At 37.8% G+C, this 20646-nt stretch overlaps 1 protein-coding gene across 3 annotated transcripts in view; it reads right to left on the bottom strand.

The window, feature by feature from the left end:
• SSH2 (slingshot protein phosphatase 2) overlaps window positions 1-20646 on the bottom strand; it is a 221629-nt gene that overhangs the window by 27093 nt on the left and 173890 nt on the right. For all 3 annotated transcript variants that reach the window (XM_008147847.2, XM_008147849.2, XM_054708959.1), the window contains 6 exons: window positions 19222-19343; window positions 14207-14275; window positions 13385-13450; window positions 9512-9706; window positions 5830-5923; window positions 5569-5697 (listed from right to left, as the gene is read on the bottom strand). In XM_008147847.2, coding sequence (XP_008146069.2) covers window positions 5569-5697; window positions 5830-5923; window positions 9512-9706; window positions 13385-13450; window positions 14207-14275; window positions 19222-19343 — 675 coding nt within the window. The remainder of the gene's footprint in view (window positions 1-5568; window positions 5698-5829; window positions 5924-9511; window positions 9707-13384; window positions 13451-14206; window positions 14276-19221; window positions 19344-20646) is intronic.

Raw genomic sequence — 20646 nt, 5'->3', positions numbered from 1 at the left:
TCCCAGTCAGGGCACATGCCCGGGTTGTGGGCTTGATCCCCAATAGGGTGTGTGCAGGAGGCAGCTGATCAATGATTCTCTCTTATCATTGATGTTTCTATCTCTCTTTCCCTCTTCTTTCCTCTCTGAAATCAATAAAAACATATAGTTTTAAAAAACACACAAAAATATACTTTATATTCACTCAATCAAGAATCATACCTTGCATTTAGTTGCCATATCTCTATCTCCTTTAATTTAGAACAGTCCACCCTTATCTTTATTTTATCTTTCATGACATTAACATTTTAATAGACTACAGGTCTGTAACCTTGGGAAAATTGCCCACAATCTGGATTTTTTTTTATTGTTTCCTGATAACTAGATTCAGGTCAAGTATTCTTGGCAAGAATATTACAAGGGTGATGTTTTGTACTTCCTACTGCATCAAATCATGAGGCACATTCTGTCACTTTGTCCCATTATTTATCATGCTGACTTTGAATTCTTAGTAATATCTTTGTGTTTGCTACATCCTTCTATTGTAGAGTTAGTCATCTTTAGGTGTAAGCGATCTTTGAGGCCATGTGAATATTATTTCATAATAATCCTGTTATGCTTTAAAGTTATTTGAGTTAAATGGAATTTAGCATTAGAAGACTTGGGTTCAAGTCTGAAATCCCCCTCCTACTGTGAGGCATTAGACAAACTACTTAACCTGTCCTCATTTTCCTTATCTATAAAGTGGAACTCTCTTACCCCCCCCAACCCCCTCATAGTTCTGTACATCTAGTGAGTACCTTCCTCCTTAAATTACAAATTATAGTTTCTCTCAATTCCTTCTGCCATGTGAGAATACAAAGAGAAGTCTGAAACCCAGAAGAGGGCCCTCACTCAACCTGCAGGAACCCTGATGCCAGACTTTCAGCCTCTAGAACTGTGAGAAATAAATTTCTGCCTTTTATAAGCCAACAAACAGTTTCTTGCATATTAAAATGGGAAAACCTTCTCTTCATTCTGAATCCTCCTCTACACACTGTCCTTTCCCCCTTCCGTTCATAGCCAAGTTTCACAGAAACATAATCTAACACTTCCTCTAATTCCTCATTTCCCATGAGTCTCAATCCACAGCATTATGGCTTCTGCCCTCATCATTCTTGCTAATGTTACTAATGAGTTTTCTAATTGTCTAATCCCAGGGTCACTTTTGTATCCTTATCCCTTTGGTCTTCTGTGAGTATCTATCTGATATGGATCATCACTCCTTCCTTATGGAATTAGATCACACTCCACAAATATCTACCCTCATGCCTGGCACAATAAAGAGGATCAACAAATGTTTGTTGAATGATTAAATGAAACAAGTAAATAAGGCACTGTGAAAATTGGTAAGTGTTATGCAAGCACTATCGCAATATTACAAGTGAAATGTAATTTAGCCATTTAACTGGAAGATCTCAAGGATACTGTACCGAGGTTCCAGTAAGTGATGAATAACTGATCTTTTCTACAGAGTCGGGCTCAGCTGACTTGCTTTCCAAAAATATGGAAGGTTCTGAAGGCTTTAGGCTCAACCTTAGGAAACCAGCTCTCACACCAAAGAAAGAGGCAAGAACTACAAAGGACTTCAAGGAGAAAGAAGTCAAGTAATACTCAAGGGTTGAGTGGCTAAACTGGAACCAGGGAAATGTGATCCCTAACTCCTTAATTTAGAAATCTAAATCCTCTGAGAGGAACTCTGTCCAGCTAGATGGAAATAACCCTGACATGATGGGGAAAGTCCATGGTTTTTATCTACCTGTTTGAGAAAATTCAACCTGACAATCTGAAATGACACATATCCAGAAACAAAATAAACTAAAGCCCTGGCTACTGTCGCAGTGAAGCCTGTGCAATGTGACTTGGGCTGTGGTTATGGCTGCTTCAAGTTCAACCTGAAAGAAAGAACTGGAGTCAATGTGGTGTAATTACTTTTCTGCCCTCAATGCAAATGCCATTTATATTGGCCTCCTGGGGTCTTCCACAGATTCAACCTCTTTTTCTCTGCTTCTCAGGCTTACAATGACTTAATTCCAAGGGGGTTTTCACTATGTTCTATGTAATTATGCAAAGCATTTTCTAATATTCCTGAAATGTAAAATGAAATCTTGGGACTGTAATACATTTTTAACTAAGTTCATTTCCATCTTTTTACTCTGGGTTCCCCTACACTGTACTTGGGCCCAAAGACCCAAGTGACTGATTTCCCCCCCAAATTGTTATCCTCAGGAAATAACCCTGTTGGGGTCCAAATGTTCCAACCAAAATAGAATAGGAGAGCACATTTATGGAAAATAAGAAAGAGTGTACCGGGGTTCTCCTCAAATCAATACAACTTGACATAATTAAGGACTGGTATCCCAGGCTATATCTTTTTCATCACACCTACAGCCTCAACACTGTAAGTTACATTATTGTGTTAACCAGGCACAAGGTCTCTTTTAACTTTATCATATACATCTCTAGTAGAGGGATGAAAATCATGAATATGATAAAAATAGTCAATTTGATTATTTTCAGACTTACTCATATATCCTCCATTTCTCTGCACCTAATGTAAAAAAGTAACCACCAATTTGAGGCTTAATTTTTCTTTGAAAAATAAACCCTATTCTACAAGGATATTGTAATGTCAAATCTTGAAAAATATACCAGCAGTAAAATTCTGACTACTTTTTTTTCATGAACAAAATTATTGGTTGTGTGTCCAATACTCCTGTGTTTCCCTTGTTGAACTAAGAAATCTGCCTGCCTTTCTGCAAAGGGTCTCTGTTCACATCTTGCTTTTTCTCAGCCAAATCGGCCAGCCTCCAGGAGAGCTGTTGATGTTGAGATTTGGTTGGGCAAAAGCTTCCAGCTCAGAGAAATAGTACACTCTTAAGGGTGTGGAAGAACTTTTTCTGGAAATAGTCTGGCTTCCAGCCAATGAATCCTCTCTTCTTGCTGCAGATTTTCTTTAAACTATGCTCTACACGTTTCTTCTTCAGACCAGCTGGACACCTTTTCAAATAAACATCTCTGTGCAGTGCACTGCAGAGCTGAACATTCTTCCAAGGGAGGGGAGAAATCCTGCTGCCTCCCTTCACACAACTACTTGCACTCCAGGCATGGCAGCTATGCACATGATAAAATGATTTTGCAGAAAATTACCACCACCGTTTGCAACTTGGATAAGACATCTTTTTCTGTATTAATTGCTGGGGAAGCCAGCAGAGCACAGACTCACTGGAGAAGATATAGGGGGTTGGACACAGGACATGGTAGTACAAATAAAGGGAGAAAGCCATCAGGGAAAAAATACAATAAGATGTTTAGACAATCTGTTCATCTACTTATTTTGTTGGATAAGAGTTAAATTTCAGGATTCTCTACTTTGAATTTTTTTTTCTCAAATAAGAAAAATATTCACAATAGAAAGAACATGTCCATTCTCTTGAAAACAGAATTGTATCTGCAGCAGAATAGTTTCCTTTTTCCAAAAATACGGACATTGATACATATTAAAAATGGACTGTTCTTTCTGCTTAAAGTACTATTAAAATTTGTTTATATGTCCTAAAATATACCATTTGAAGAGGGGGGTAAGAAGAAGGTAGTTCTTGAAGGGGTGTTATCAGAGACATGGGGAAGTATGACTGAAATTAAACAGGTGACCAGTCAGATATGGACTATATTTGATATTCATGTCTATATCCTTTTAGGTATAAAATCCAAGCTCAATGGAGAATTTAATATAGTGCTGGTCACTTTCAAACATGAGCTATTGTGGCTATGAGCACTTGCCCTTCATAAAAATGTCACGATACATGACAGTTGGGGACAGGGTCCATTTGAATGAGTGACTCAGAAGTTTTCTATAGATAACACAAAAATTCTTTCCAACAATACAAGAGCAGGGAATATCTGAATCCTCATGGAAGTATACACAAAAGACAACAAAGACAGATGCTTTACAAATGAAAAGGTCAATGACAGCTTTGCTGTATGATCCATGTCCAGAAATAGCAATGGTCAAGTTAAAGTAATAGAAAGTAGCTCCCTTCCTAGCTCACAGCTTTTCATGAGTAATTTCATAGCTATATACCACTATGAATCACTCCGTAGTACTCATATTCTAGAGCAAGCATGTCAAACTCAAAGGCTAACACAGGCCAAATAAATGAGGCATGCTGCGAGTTTGACATGCTTGCTCTGGAGTGTCAACAAGTTAATTCAGGGCACAAGCCTTCCATGACACAAAGCTTGACTGCTGGGTGAAATAAACTCTTGAATATTCGGGGTGAGATGATCCAGTTTAGTCAGTTCCTGTGCATTTATTCTTCTCTCCTGTTTCCCAGCTTCTAATTATTTCACAGTTCACAATTGTCCTCATCAGAGAAAGAAGTGAAATTCAAACCAATCGAATTTAGTTCCTGGTTAGCATTTTTGGTCAAAGTGTGTGGGAAATGGAAACAAAAACAAAGTTTTGCACTGGCCGGTGGCTCAGTTGGTTGGAGTGTCATCCTGTATACCAAAAAGATTTCAGGCTTGATTCCCAGTCAGAGCACATAGCTAGATTGCAGGTTTGATCTGTAGGCGGGACATGTAAGGGAGGCAACTGAATGATGTTGTTTCTCTCTCTCATTGATGTTTTGCTTTCTCTCTCTCCCCTTCTCCTTTCTCTTTAAAAATCAATAAACACATGCTAGGATGAGCATAAAAACAAACAAAAAAACCCACAGAGGTTTTGGCATCTTCCCAGTCTCCCCGCCCCCCCAATTTTAATTGTCCTTGTTAGCCTTATTCCCACTACTATGTACAGATGAAAACTAGAACTCTTTAACAATTAGGATTTTAGAAGCTTTCCTAATTTATCTGTCAGAGAGGTCCTCTTGGGCTAATTACAGGTTAATGAATGTTCAAGAACTATGAAGAACAATTTTAAATCACCACATTTTTAGTAATCGTAAAAGTATTTGGAACTCAAAATGTAGCTACAAGGTTCAAAATGCTTAAAAGTCCAATAGCCTCTCATTGTAAGTAGTTCCCACTTGCTCTGCTCAGATATATCCGACCTTAAGACACATTTGGCAGACTTGGAAGAGTGACCTTAAAGGATCATCCTAGTTGGGTACACTGTAGAAAACTATTACAGACTTTTCTGTTTTTTACTTTGACGATTATGAAGAGAACAGATGAGATATTTAATAACCCATTGGGGGGCGGGGGGTGGAGGGAGGAGAAGGCCTGATCTGTAGCATTTGCCAGTTTCCTTGGTGTAAATTTTCCCACCATTGTCAATCTTATGAAATCACTGAATGAGAAACTGGGAACAGGTGAGCAGAAACTCACCATTATATAACATCTCCACCACACAATAGACATAAATAAACGTAAGAGCACAGATAATAGTAAAAAAATTAGAAACTGATGAGGTTTGAGTATTTATTACCTTTGTTTTTAATGTTGTTACATTTTATTTAAATATAATAAAATTTAACAGTTGCCCCTTCCCCATGGGTTGGTATGGACTGTCTTTGGCACACCACTTAAACGGGCCCCAAAACTTACCAAGAACACGTGCTCAAATATCTGTGTAGGACTGTCCATCTGACCAAGAATCACTATCATTTCATTATCTATATATTCTTTGAATTCTCTCAGGTTGCAAACCATTTGCATTTCCAACTCAGTTCGGATCTGAAACAAAGATGACATATTATACTAATTTCTGTAAAGTCCTTCTGTATTTTCAATCACTCACCATTTTTAGCCCTATACCTATCCCACTCCTACCTGGCCTTGACACAATGAGGACTTAAGGTCTCTTACCTCTTTGGATGTGATATTCTCCAAATCCTTCTGCATCATAATCTCCCTTAATTTGGTTTTAATTAGTCTTTCTGTTCGCTCACGTTCAGTTGGTCTGAAAGAGAGAAATATTGATTTTTCTTAGGCAGGAATTTAAGTAAGTTAATGAATGTGCTATTTGATTATGGTTCCAAATTGACAGGTTTCTAATGGCCAAAATAGAACAATATTTTTAAAAATTTCTTTTCAGAATGTAAATATGTAGAAATTATTACTTGAAGGTTGTACATATCTAAAAGCCCTTAAATATATTCACATATATAGATCATGAAGAAATAAAGGCAAATAAGCTATACTGAGTGTAAACTTTGATGGAGGACCACAATCCATATTTTCTCAAGTACCACTGAGTACCACTTGCTGAGCTGGGTAGGCCAGTGATGTGACCCACTATGGAATTGGGTCTTCTGTTGCATAAAATGCCACCTAATGCTTATCATTCATTCATTGCTATGGTTTTAGAAAACAGGAAAGAGGCAAGAGTGATTCCTGCCTTCTTCAATGAGGCAAATTCTCTTCCAAAATGGGTTTCAAGGATTAACTACCTGGAATATTTCCATTCAAAATTCTTTCCTTTTCACAAAAGCTCTCACAATATCTCTGTGAAATGGTTATCTCCATTTTACAGATAAAGAAAGTAAAAAGCTGGAGGGTTAAATGACATGCCAATGATCACATACACTGGCAAGAGAACCAGAACTGTCAGCCCAGCTTAACACTTTACCTGCAGGATTATGTTGCTTCCCTTAGTCTTCTGATTCTTTTAAAAATAAAATTACTCTTGGAACTTTAATATGAAATCAAATTAGGAAGCTGATTCTCCAATTACTAGACAGATATTGGTTCAATGTAACTGGATGCTTCTCTCAAAATGCATTATTTCATATTATGCAGAATGTGAGTGAGGCTGACAGAGAGTACTTTCTGTCTCATCTTTCCCTTCCTACCTACTCAAGAAAGGTATCTGCTCTGTACCTCCTTATTTGGAGATGGAAATGGACTAAGCCTTTAGGCATCCTGCCTACCCTTGCTGCCTACAGCCTTATCACTGGCTGCAAAAATAGCTTTAGTAATCTCCAAAGATGGATGTTCTGACCCCACAACCTTGGGGCTCCCTACCATTGGGGCTTTTAGTTTGTCATGAACCCTGCAGAATACAGCTAATAATTATACACTGTCAGTCAGCCCTCAGTCTTCCTGTCTTGACTAGGACTAAAATTCTTAATCATGTTCCCTACCATTTTTCCTAGATGTAGCTAATGGTGGAGAGTTACACACGTCAGTCTTCTATTAAAAAGAAATATTGGTAAAAAAACAAAGTTTAGCATCTTTGTGCATGGTTTAGATTCCCTAGTTTAGCAATCTTTATCCAACTCCTTCACACTTTGCTTGAGGCAGAGTGGTTTGGGAGCAGACACATGTAGGTTTTAATTTTAGTCCTGCTGCTTACTAGTGGTGTGAACTTGAACAAGTTCCTTCCTTTCTCTGAGCCTCTTTCCTTTTATATAAAATAAGGAAAGTAATATCTGCTTCATGAGGATTAAGTGAGATACTTTTATGAAGTACCTGGCATAGCACTTGACATAAACTGGAGGCACCATTCAGATATGTTCCCTTCTTCCCCTTCCTTGAATTTTAAAACATAAACTTTATTCACAGAGCATTTAAGTTCATTTGGCACACATTCTCCCTGTGTTTTCAGCATACTTAAAAAAATATTTTTTTCTGGTCAATTTAGGGAGGAAATGGAAAAAGCATTACAAGACAAATACACTTTCTCAATCTCACTGGAGAAAAATTCGGAAAATACATACAAACGCAAGAAAATAAAAATCACTGAAAATCCTTCTATCAGAGACAATTGTTATTAAAATACAGTGACTGACAGTTTTCAATATTTTTCTATGAACAGATACACATTTGTTTATTAAATTATCTTAAAACTGGGGCTATATTGTACATACTAAGAACTAATATTTAAATGAGCTTCTACCAGGTGCCAGGGAGTACATTTCAAATTATTCTGTTTGTTTGGGAATGTAGAGAAATTATGGGCAATTTCATTTTCCTCTTTTGTATTATAATTTCCAAATTTCCTCTAATAAAATCATGAAAAATAAGAAGGGTTTTCTCTCTTTCATGTAAGTCTGGTTCAGAATGTCCATTTTTGAGCAAGATGCAACATCCATTCCTCTGATACCCATGAACCAGCTGTAAAGCCGGAAATTAGTAACATTTCCCAAGATTCTGAAAGCCAAACTAACCCTTACCTTTTTTTGTTACCGTGGGATCTTGAAAGGATGAAGGCTAATGAAAAAGAGGTCCTACTACAGATAATACCCTTTGCAAAAACTTCCATTGTTTTTCTGACTGTTCTGTTCACACAATTCTTGGAAATTTCACCTTTTCTAGTAAAAATAATCCTCTATAATAAAAGCCTAATATGCAAATTGTCCCCTCAACTGGGAGTTCGACCAGGGGGCGGGGCCAGCCAGCCAACCGCAGGAAGGGAGGTTCTGGCCAGCGGCTGGCGGCCAGCAGCCTCTACAGACCCTACCCGTGCAAGAAATTCATGCACTGGGCCTCTAGTTTATTATATTATCTGAATTAAGCCTTTAAAAAAAATCATGAACTAATTTGGTATTACTTTAGGAATCTGTAGATGAAGGTTTAGAAGGTCAAGTAATAAGTAGCTATCCTTCTCTTCCAGCTATAGAATACCTTGGAAATGTAGAAAGATTAACTCAGAGCAAAATAAACATCCTGATTAATTTCCAAAGCAGGAACTAAGTGTGAAAAAATTTCTAAAATAGTCACATAAGTTTCAACACACAGGCATAAAAAGGAAATAAACATCAGCTCCACCTTAGGCCTTTACTTAACTCACAGTACACCAGGAAGATTTAATAAAATCTTACTGAGACAGAGTTAACAAGGCAAAGGTCTTAACACAAATTATAAAATATTGGAAAAAAAATCTGCACAGGTATCAGGTTAGAATGATCATGAAACCTATGTATTCTTTTTAATTGACTAGAAACATCTTTTCTTTTCTTTCTTTTTTTAAAATCCTCACCCAAGGACATGCTTAGAGAGAGGAAGGGAGTGAGAGAGACACAGAAACATTGATGTGAGAGAAAAACATGGATTGGTTGCCTTTCGTATGTGCCCCAACCAGGGATTGAATCCGCAACCTTTCAGTGCGTAGGACGACACTCAACCAACTGAGCCACTCCAGCGGGAATAGAAACAACTTAAGTATTAGAAACATCCTTTTAAAAGCTTCTCTTTGTCATTAATTTATTTGCCAAACATTTCTTTCACAGACAATGCAAAGGCAGACTTTAGCTTAACTCCTTTAAGCTCAAATTTCACATTAGTGGAATCTGAATTAATGGGATTTTATGATATTGGAGTTCTTTTCTATGGAGACTACATTGTGCCCACGAGTGAAACTCCTCAGGCCTTTGCAGACAACAGAAAGAACAGGGTTCTTTATGTGGCAGTTGTATAGTGTAGACAATGACTAATATTGCTGGGTAAGATTAATTCCCCAAGAGGAGAGATTAGGAAGGAACAGTGGCTTGCGGCATCCTAGAACACAACAGAGAGGACTTCCATGATCCTTAGCAAACTGACTTACATGTCAGTGAAGAGAGCTGGAGAGTCAGGCCGGTGGGACTGTACATCTTGCATGGCATTCCATTCATTGACTGATGATTGATCTGAGTTGATATGGCTCTCATAATAACTCACCCAGGTGAGAAACAGGCTGCCTGGGTAGTAGTTATGCATTCTGGCCACTTCACAAGCCTTGTGTAAACTCTGTAGTGCAGACCTGAAAGACATGCAGGGAAATGAGCACTGTAGAATTATGGGGTATCAAAAGGCCAATAATCCATGTGTACTTCAATCTCTTCCAATTTTTAAACCCTATAGAATTTGGTGTCTGGAGATTCTACTCCCTGGAATTCAAGATTCTCTGATTCTGATTATAGTAATTATCTGGTCATAACACTTGACTAGACAATTCGTGCTGAAAGATACAGAGCGATATTAAGGTGGGGGTAAAAGGAAACAGGAGAACTGACAACCCAACAGTAAAAAACAGGTCCAGGTACCTATGAAACTCATGACCCCATAGTTGCAGTCATGCTGTGTCTATGCTATATCACCAGAGAACTAAGATGGCAACCATTTGCTAAAGAAAGATTTGTTTTCCTTGGCACAGGATCATGTTACAGCATAATTCTCTATTATTCTTGGAAGCACCACAAAGATCACAGATAGATGTCCCTAAACTTTTAGGATATGTTCTTGAATGTCCAGGCAGCACTGATCTAATGACGTTTAAAATTCTTGCTGCCTTAGTCTCCCAATTTCTTTAAACCATTTATTCATACACTTGAGCTACTTTCTAAGAACAGCTCTGGTTATTCTTAGACTAATTAAATCTCTGACTCTGAACTCAGGAACCCAAGAAGAGTAAACAAAACTGAAAAGTACCTTTTTGGTTATATGCTTTGAAAAACTAAAGCCAGAAATTCTAGAAAGTTAGTTACACAACAGCAGGGATCTTTCTGTTTTGTTTACTGACATAACTCAAGTGTTTAAAAGAATGCCTAGTTCATAGTTGAAGCACAGTTAGTATTTGTTGAATGAAATATGTCTTATTAAGCTATAAACTAATGTCTTTCCTAAGAGAAAAGAACAGTATGAGAGAATTTTGTGACCAATCCATTTACATCTTTTTCTTTTTTTTAAACCTGATTTTAGAAGAGAAAGGGTGGGGGGAGGGCAGAGAGGGAGAGGGAGAGGCTGAAGGAGAGGGAGAGGGAGGAGAGGGAGAGGGAAACATCTATTCGTTGTTCTACTTATTTATGCATTAATTGGTTGCTTCTTGTATGTGCCCTGACTGGAGATGGAACTCACAACCTTGGCTTATTGGGACGAAGCTCTAACCAACTAAGCTACCCAGCCAGGGGTACATCTTTTTCTTAAAAATGCCTTTTAATTTGTTTTTCCCTCATAATAAAAGTGATCCATGCTCACTTGGGAAAATTTAGAAACCTCAGGTAAAAGGTAGAAATATCTTGTAAAAGGCAGAAATTTATAGCTAATAAAACATTTCATTCAACAAATACTAACTGTGCTCCAATTATGAACTAGGCATTCTTTTAGGCACTGTAATCTAATGGCCCAAAAATAACTACTGGTAAGGTTTTAGTATAGCTTTTTCCAGTCTTTTTGTCTATGCATAGATCTACAATAAATATATGACCATATTCTGCATACTATTTTAACCTGTTCTTTTATTTTACACTTCATCATCAACATCTTTCTATGTTATTAAATATTCTTCAACTAGATACTTTTTAATGGTTTCATACTTAGCAACATGGACATATCATAATTTAACTGATTCCTATTTTTCAGATATTTAAATTGTTTTCTATTTTTTTCCTATTAGAACACCGACAAACATTCTTATAGCTAAAATTTTTATATACATCCTGATTATTACCTTAGGATACATTCTTAGAAATAGAATTACTAGGTCAAAGGGCATGCAAAATGATAAGGCATACTGGCAAATCATTCTCCAAATAGGCTGTTCCAGTTTATTCTCCCATCAGTAATCTATAACAATATCTGTTCCATGAGTCCTTGTCAACCCTGTATAATGTTAATTTAAAAATAATACCATTACCAATTTGATAAGAAAAAAAAATACCAGTCTATTTTTATCAGAAAAACAGACTTTTCCTTAAAAACAAGGTTGTGGAATCTTTAAAAATGTTTTTCTATTATTCAAAGTAAGCCAAATTCTCAGAGAATTAAGTCAAACTCAGAGAATTATCAGTGATTTTCAGTTTCATTACACAGATTCAAAGGTAAAGCCAGCTTAGTGTAAAGCACAGGATATTCAGTGCATGTTTTCTTCATCAGGAAAACACATGCTTCAAAGCATATGCCACAAGCGCCTGGCGCAAGTGCCCTAAAATACACCCAAGCTTAGCCACCTCAGATACTGCAGCTGCCTACAGCAGTGGGAGGCTGCAGTAACTACCTTCCTGTATAGGAAACACCTGGTCTAAATGCTGCTTTGATACATACATCTCTCTCTCTTTTTTTCTATGACTTTCAGTTCACTTCTCCCTATGTGTTATACCAAAAAAAGTTTAATTCTGCAGGAAGCTAACAGAGCTAGGACTAGTCAGTCTACTTTAGAACATCAAGGCTTGAACTAAGGTTACTGCTGAAACTACTGTTTTAAAAATTAAGACTGCTTTGTACTTCTCCCCAAAATATAACTGAAAACACTGCCACTTATGGACTTCTGTTGTTTGGTTTTACTTGGTACCTGGGAATACATAGGTGAGTTGCCTTTAACTGAGCCCGAGTCAAAGGCAGTTGTAAGTTTTCCATGAGAAATTTATTTGTGAAATATGCCCTAAATCTAAAAATCTGGTCTCAACAAATGAACTGAAACTCTGTCCTACTTCAATTACTCCATGAAACGATAAGACGGTTAATTGTTCAGCTGACTCTGTTTTAGGACCCCGCCCACCTCAAGCCTATCAATCATGTTATTCAGGAGTAAATGATCTCCCTGGAGTCTTTTACAGGCTCCTTTATTTCTTGTTTGGCTTTCATTCTGTCCATTCTCTTCCTCATGGGGACTTCTACTACACAACAGGCAACTGAATGAGGACCTAAAATTCAAATTCCTGACTGGGGGATAGACATCATTCCTTAGTTATATTAGATCACTTTTCTGGATAACCTAGAAAAACAAAGAATAAGAGTTTATTTTGTTTAAATATAAGAGATACTTGAAGACCAGTTATGCAACCTCTCTAAAACCTGTTTTCTCATCCATAACAAGGAGCTAATACTACTCTTTTGGGGAGCTTATGTAATGATTATATGTAATCCATGTAAAGCACTAGGCACAATGCCTGACATACAGTAAGTAAGCTAAAAGGGTCAATATACCACCTGATGGTTATTATCAACTACAATTTTTTTCCTAGGCTTTATTTGCATTATGCAAATAGTTTGACAAACAATTACCAGCAATTTAAATGAAGCTTTTCTATCTATAAGGTAACTCCATCAATGCTATCCCTGATTACCTTAAGAAATTGAAAGCTAATGCACAGTAGTAGTGTGATATTTAGACTTGGAACTAGATTGCCACTAACTTAGTCAATGTGTCCCTATAAAATTCAGTTTCAACTGACTATCTGATTCATTAAGTATCTTTCAGAGTCTAAAAACACCTCTAAATATTACTTGTTCACCAATGTTCAAGGCCTTCCACTGTGATAATTTGAAAATTAAACTTCTAATTCATCTTTAACTATGATGGCCACACAAACAGATCACACAAAATTCTATATACACAAACAGATTGGCATTTTCAAAGAGAATTGTATCATTTCAAATACTTCTCACAACATACTGCTCTACTAACATATTAAAGTTTTTTAGATATTAAAATTCTTCTTACCACATTGCCTGCACAGATACAGGTTTGAATATGTGAATTCTGTTATCTGTTGATACGCTGAACCCTCTAAGGAAAAAAGAATAAGACAAAAATCCACAAATGAGAGTGGGTTATTTCAGTTGTGCGTTTTCAAGGCTGCTTCCCAGGCTACTGGCTCAGGCACTTCATGTAGACTAGAGTATAGGGCATGACTGAAAAGCTTCAACAAATTGTCTACTTTTATGTACTTAGCAGAATGAATGGACTCCCACGTTGGAGTTAGGGAATGACATAGTTTTCCTGCCGTAGCTAAGGACAAACTGTTCTGCTGTATATTTCTATTTGGAAATCTTATGGGTATGTAGCAAACCTGACCCTGTTTTATAAACTGGAGCAAACATCTTGGTCTCTTGGGGACACATTCTAAAAACACCAGGGGTAGGGGTGGAAGGTCACTGGAAGGAACTGGCACAGAAAAGGGGGTTATACTGTAGGCTGACAGCTGGCAGAGGCAGCAAGAGGTTATTTGAAACAGAACATATCATCCTCTGGGAGAACATTGCAACAGTCCCACATGCTCAGATTAAAGAGGGAGCCAACCAACTAGTTCCTCTTTGTTTGGATTCTTACCATAGTCAGCCTAGAAGAACAGAAGTGAGAGGCCTTGGCAAGTTGCATTTTTACTCCACTTTACAAAACAGGAGTTTAAAAGGACTCATTGAGCTGCTGACATGACAATTCAGTTGGGCACAGTGGGCCTCCCATTCAGCTGAATGAATGGGTAATAAGACGGAACCCCACCCCTTGGCTTTCTGTAGGAAGATAAAAAGGGAAAGCTCTTACCCATCACCATCCAAATGAATTAGGGTGTCACTCCAGAGAGGCAGGACTAAGCCCATGGTACAAGTGCTACTGCAAGACAAGAAGCAGTCCATAAGTCACTCTGTTATTCTAGGCAGCGTTCTGTTTAGTCCTTAAATATTTAACAAAGAAAACATTGACTGAGCTCCCTGTATTACTGTCTTGCAAATGGCCACTGTCTAAAAACTCCAGGTGATTGCTGCGGACTTGTGATGGCAGGTCTCAGCCCAAAGTCACAGAACCCAACTCAACTTCAAGAATTATTTCTAATGACAGAAACCATTGCTGGCTGCTGAAGACCTCTGACTATGTCATTCATTCAATTTTAATTCTGAGGTTTACATACATTTATTGAACCCCAGAATACACTAAATAGTCTAAATGGAAAAGGGAATTAAAGTATTCAAAAAAGTAACTGTTAATGGCTTGTGATGACATTAAGAGGGACAAGAGACCCAACTTAAATAAATGCAATAGTGCTTTGTGACTATGCACTGAACTAGCACTGCTGAAATGCAGAGTGAATAGAAATGTCAATAACCAACAACAGGGTAGCCCTGGAATGGTGTATTACAATATTATTTAAATCACATAAGGAGGAAAGTTAACAGGTAGAGACAGGAAGCCATAGACTCCCAATTGTGTGCTCTATCATACCACTTCTCTGGACAACTGTAATCTACCCCAGATCTCCGCTACTTTTCCTCCCTAAGCCTGCCATAAACCACTTCCCCCCTCTATCCAGTCTCCCAAAGGCTCCTATACCCTCTTCCCACCAATATATCTAGAAAAGTAGCAGGTATAGGAGAAAGAACCTTGGATGTGGGAGGTAAAACAGCGAAGTATGGTTAAGAGCACAAGCTCTCATCCTAGCCGGTTTGGCTCAGTGAATAGAGCATCAGCCTGCAGACTGAAGGGTCCTGGATTCGATTCCGGTCAAGGGCACGAATCTCGGTTGCAGGCTCCTGGCCCTGGTCTGGGGCATGCAGGAGGCAACCAATTAATGTGTCTCTCTCACATGGGTGTTTCTCTCTGACTCACCCTCTCTCTCTAAAAATCAATGGAAACATATCCTTGGGTGAAGATTTAAAAAAAAAGAGCACAAGCTCTGGAGCCAGATGGGCCCTGGAACCTGAGTTCTTGCACTAACTGTATACAAAATCGTAGGCAAACAATTTAATTGCTTTGTGCTCTGGTTTCCTCATCTGTAAAACTGGGATAGAAATACCATCTTCATTGGGCTGTTTTGAAAATTAAATTAGGTAACACACTAAAAGATGTGCAATAACTACTACTTATTGAGCAATTATACTATGCTGAAAGATCTGGATTTACTCTCCTTCAGTACTTCAATTCCTTTTGACAAGTTATTTAACATCTCTTCTCAGCCTTAATTTCTTCATCTTGGTATGCAGGTAACAAGACCCAGCCTCACAGGGTTATCATGAAAATCTAAAATATTTAAGGTGAAACATATATATTAATGTACTGATATGTAAAACAAATGTTGACTATGAATCTGTAGTGGGTGCTCTACTACAACTGAAAGTGATTTTTGAGGGAGGGGAATAGTATAAAAACGTATTAAAAACAACACAAGGAATACCACGCTTTAACTGTTGGAGTCACTGCAGTGCTAACGAAGGCCATGCCCTAGTTGAGCTGTGTCTAATGATTTCCACTGCACTTGCTGACCTGTGTTCTCAACAGTCCACCAGTGATTCCAGAGTTCAGAAGATTCAAATCAAGACTGAAACAGCTTATCTACATTGAAACCCTAGCCCCGAACTCCAGATGCACAGTTATCATCCTAGAGTTTGGGAGGGAGGAAGACAGCTCCGCCACTATTTTTTATTAAGTTTATGAGTGCAAGGAAAATTTGTGTAGAAAATCATTTCCCAAGGTGGAGTGCAATTATTTTTAGTTTTCTTGTCTTTATTTTTGGTGAGTACTTAGCCAGTTCCTAGCAACAACTATAATTTGACCAATCTAGAAATTAAGCAACTACAGAAGAAGATAAAGAAGGTGAGCTTGTGACCAGACACTAGTTAAAATTTTGGACAGATGACCATGATATGTAGAAACCAAACATCATGTTTTCAGCTTGTATTCAGGTTAGAATGCTTTTTTATAGTAAAAAAGCATTTTCATACAACAGGAGAGGCCTGAATTAGGCACATCTATATTTTTATCCAGTTTACCTTGAATCATGAGATTTTTCTCCATTATAGTTACTTATTTTATTAGATACACACTTATTCAATTATTTATTTATTTGTTAATCCTCACACGAGTACATTTTTCCATTTATTTTAAGAGAGAGTGGAAGGGAGGGGGAGAGAGACAGAGAAACATCGATGTGAGAGAGACACATCAATTGGTTGCCTTCCACACTCACTCCAACCAGGGCTGGGGAGCCTGCAACTGAGATATATGCCCTTAACTGGAATTGAACCTGGGACCCTTCAGTCCTCAGGCCGACACTCTATCCACTGAGCCAAACTGGTTAGGGCCAACAATTTATTGAGTGTCTACATGTACCAAACATTTCAAGGTGTTGGGGGTACAAAAAAATAAAACAACACAATAAAACTATATATAATAAAAGCCTAAGCGACCATTGGGGTGGAACAACCAGAACGACTGGTCGCTATGATGCACACTGACCACCATGGGGCAGATGCTCAACGCAGGAGCTGCCCCCTGGTGGTCAGTGCGCTTCCACAGGGGTAGCAACGCTCAGCCAGAAACAGGGCTCATGGCTAGCGAGCACAGCGGCGGTGGCGGGAGCCTCTCCTGCCTCCGAGGCAGCACTAAGTAGCAGCGAGTCAAGCGGTAAGGAGCGAGGGGTCCCGGACTGCAAGAGGGCACAGGCCAGGCTGAGGGACTCCCCGCTCCAGTGCACGAATTTTGTGCACCGGGCCTCTAGTTATTTTATAATCTTGAAATATATCCAATGCAATTTGAAAAAAAAGATTATGCTGTGTATTAAAATATTTATTACTTAAATATGACACAGTATTCAAAGAACTTGTAAATAGGCTAAAAGAAGTGCTGTAATATATCTTGAGAAATACTTGGGAAGAGGATGTCATAAGCAATCTGCATTTTACTTTGGTTTAATACTGTTCTGAAACATTAACTTTTTCTATTGTCAGATACAAAATGATACACATTCCTTCAACAGCAATTAGATAAACATGATATTAGATTATCTGAGCACTATTATTCTCAAGTAGGCAGCACTTCTCTTACTGTTCAAGTAGCTCATTCAGAAGATATATGGGAATTCATAACACCAAGTTTTCAAACACAATGAAAATCAATTTTTATCGTTTTTCATATCATATTTTGTTTTCCATAAACTAAAATTTTCTTTTGCTAGGTTTGATTCAGGCAGGTTTATTATTAAAGATAGATGCAGTTCACTGAGGACAAAATACTGGGCAGCCATATTAATAAGCAGTGTTTGATTTTTGGGAATGTTTAGGACAAAGTAAAAGAGATAACAGACATCTTATTTCTCACACTCTGAGTCAGGAGAATCTGAATTTGTTGCCTTCTCTCCCTAGGGGAAGACCCAAGTGAAGTTTCCATGTTTTATGTGGGTTCCAAAGGAGGAGTCAGGATGAAAGAAGCAAAGGAAATAAGATCTGGAGCAGCGCTGTCCAACTGAACTTTCTGCAATGATGGAAATGTTCTATATATGTCCTGTCCAATATGGTAGCCACATATAGCTAGAGTACTTCAAATGTGGCTAGTTGTAACTGAAAAGTGACATTTTAATTGTATTTAATTTTAATTTATTTAAATAGTCACGTTTGGTTAGTAGCTACCATACTGGACAATACAGATCTAGAGATATAAAAACCCAAATCATAGGTCTTAAAATACTAATGAATGTAGGCAAGGTTGGTGATCTTAGAGGATAAATGTTTACTGAAATGTCTGTTGCTTAGCTAACACCAGAGGTTAAAACCACGCAGGAGGAACGGCTTCCTAAATGTGGCTCACAAACTTCCGTAATTTCAGAGCACACAATTAAAGGCTGTCAGTGGTGCACAAGGTAACAACTTTCACCTTTGATCTTGTGAACCCACAGATCATTTTCAGGTTGACTGCCACTACAAGCTCAGGTAAACACTAGTTTGAGAAACTTTATCCTGACAATGTAACCCCCCCCCACCCCCACATTAAAACAAGTAGAATCACTCCCAGTCTCCTCTTCTCTTTGTGGCTCAATTCTCCCAGGCCTGGGTCACACCCCTAGCTACTCCACAGTTCCATTCTAGTCCTGAGCCAGGAAGTCAATGCTTTGAGACATCTGGCAGGATTTCCTGAGGCTTATTATCTAGAGCGAAAAGATCTGCTTAGCAGTCGCATTCCACAATCTTCCCAAGATTTCTCCAGAAGAGTGGGGAAAAAAGAAAAGCAACAAACCTTAGAGACACAATAAAGCCAGGTTTTGTGTGATGTCTATATCTTTAATCATAGGATGTAAAGTGCCACTAAAGTCAAAGGTGCATGATTATAAAAGTTTCTGTTTTGAGTTTAAGGAAAAAGGAAGCAAAACATTTGATAAAAGCAAGGTGTAAGGCTATGAATAAATACAAGAGAATGGAGTTAAAGTGGGCTCTCTTTGAACCTAAGACTCATTGGTACAGTATCACTAAAGTAAATCATTACTGCTTAAAGACGATTGCAAAGAAAGGATAGCTCCTCCCCTCACCCTTCCTGGAGATACAAGTTTAAACCATCATCACCTAAAGACAAGAGGAAGGTAAGGAATAGTGTAAATTAGAAACACATTACCACATACATTCATTAAACATTTTCATCTCTCAAGATTGTGTGACTAAGATATTTTTGTGTTCTCTAGTTTTAGACATTTAACTTTAAGAGTAGCACTGCATAAGATGTTTTTGTGATAATTCAAAAGGCAATTTGAATACGTTATTTAAAAGGAGTCTTCTCATCCTCCCTTTGTGGTACCATACCTGTCATTAGAGGAGAAATCCATTCCTAGAACGATGCTTTCTTCAGTGTCTTGTCTACCATTGGTTGAAACCACTACCATATAACGTGTTCGATTCTGGTAAGTACTTTCTAGTCTTACAGCCTGGAGGTTAACAGACAACAAAAAAATTTAGAAGGTCAATTTTAGATCATTCAACCCTTTTTACATCAGCATCTTAAAGCATACTTAGGGAGATAGCAAAACCAGTAGTTAGGAGACCCACATTCAAATACCAGCTCATGTATTAACTATAAAACCTATAAATGTTTCTAAATTTATTAGAGGGAGATATAATAATACCTATCCTATTGGGCTTTAAGAATAATAAAATAATGCATGTACAGCACAGTGCTTGGTATACAGTAAACAAATGCTCAATAAATGTTTGCAATTAGCACAATTTATAATAACAACAACAATTATCAGGTCATGTTCTAAAGATCGGGGAATGTGAGGTTGTATGAATAGGAACATTGGACTCAGAGATCCAAGTCCCATAAACAATGATAATACAAAGCAAACTATTAATATCTAAGAGGAGTTGCTCTATTGAATTCTTATAGATTACATACTATAAAATTTCTTTAGTTTCAATAACAATTGAAGCTTATATTATTTTTTATCATAAAGTTTTTATTCATTGCTTATTTATGATATTTTAAAAGGGCCTTCAGAAAATTTGAATATGGACATGGTCTTAGATGATATTAAGGATTTGTTAGTGTGATAATGACATTGAGATAATGCCTTTTTCTTAAGTATCTGAAATGAAATGACATGGTATTCAAGTTTTACTTTAAAATATTCCAACAATGGGAAGCAACTAAGATGTTCTTCAGTAGCTGAATGGACAATCTGTGGTATAGCCAGACAATGGAATATTATTCAGCACTAAAAGGAAATGAACTATCAAGCCATGAAAAGACATGGAGAAATTGTAAATGCATACGACTAAGGGAAAGAAGCCAATCTGAAGAGAGTAGGTACTGTATGATTCCAACTATATGACATTCTAGAAAATGCAAAACTCTCAAGTCAGTAATGACCATTTGTTGCCCTGGGTTAGGAGAGCATAGAGGATCTTTAGGGCAGTGAAACTACTCTGCATAATACTAAAGTGGTGGATACATGTCATTATTATTGTTTTTACAAAATATTTTTATTGATTTCAGAGAGGAAGGGAGAGATAGAAACATCAAAGATGAGAGAGAATCATGGATTGGCTGCCTCCTGTACGCCCCCCACTAGGGATCGAGCCCACAATCCGGGCATGTGCCCTTGACTGGAATCTGCACGCCAACGCTCTATCCACCGAGCCAAACCAGCTAGGGCTACACATCATTATTAAAACCCATAGAATGTACAACACCAAGAGTAAACCCTAATGTAAACTATGGACTTGGAG

The sequence above is a fragment of the Eptesicus fuscus genome, chromosome 20 (assembly GCF_027574615.1).
Source record: "Eptesicus fuscus isolate TK198812 chromosome 20, DD_ASM_mEF_20220401, whole genome shotgun sequence".
NCBI classification, from domain to species: Eukaryota; Metazoa; Chordata; class Mammalia; order Chiroptera; family Vespertilionidae; genus Eptesicus; species Eptesicus fuscus.
This window is presented reverse-complemented; position numbering and strand designations above follow the sequence as displayed.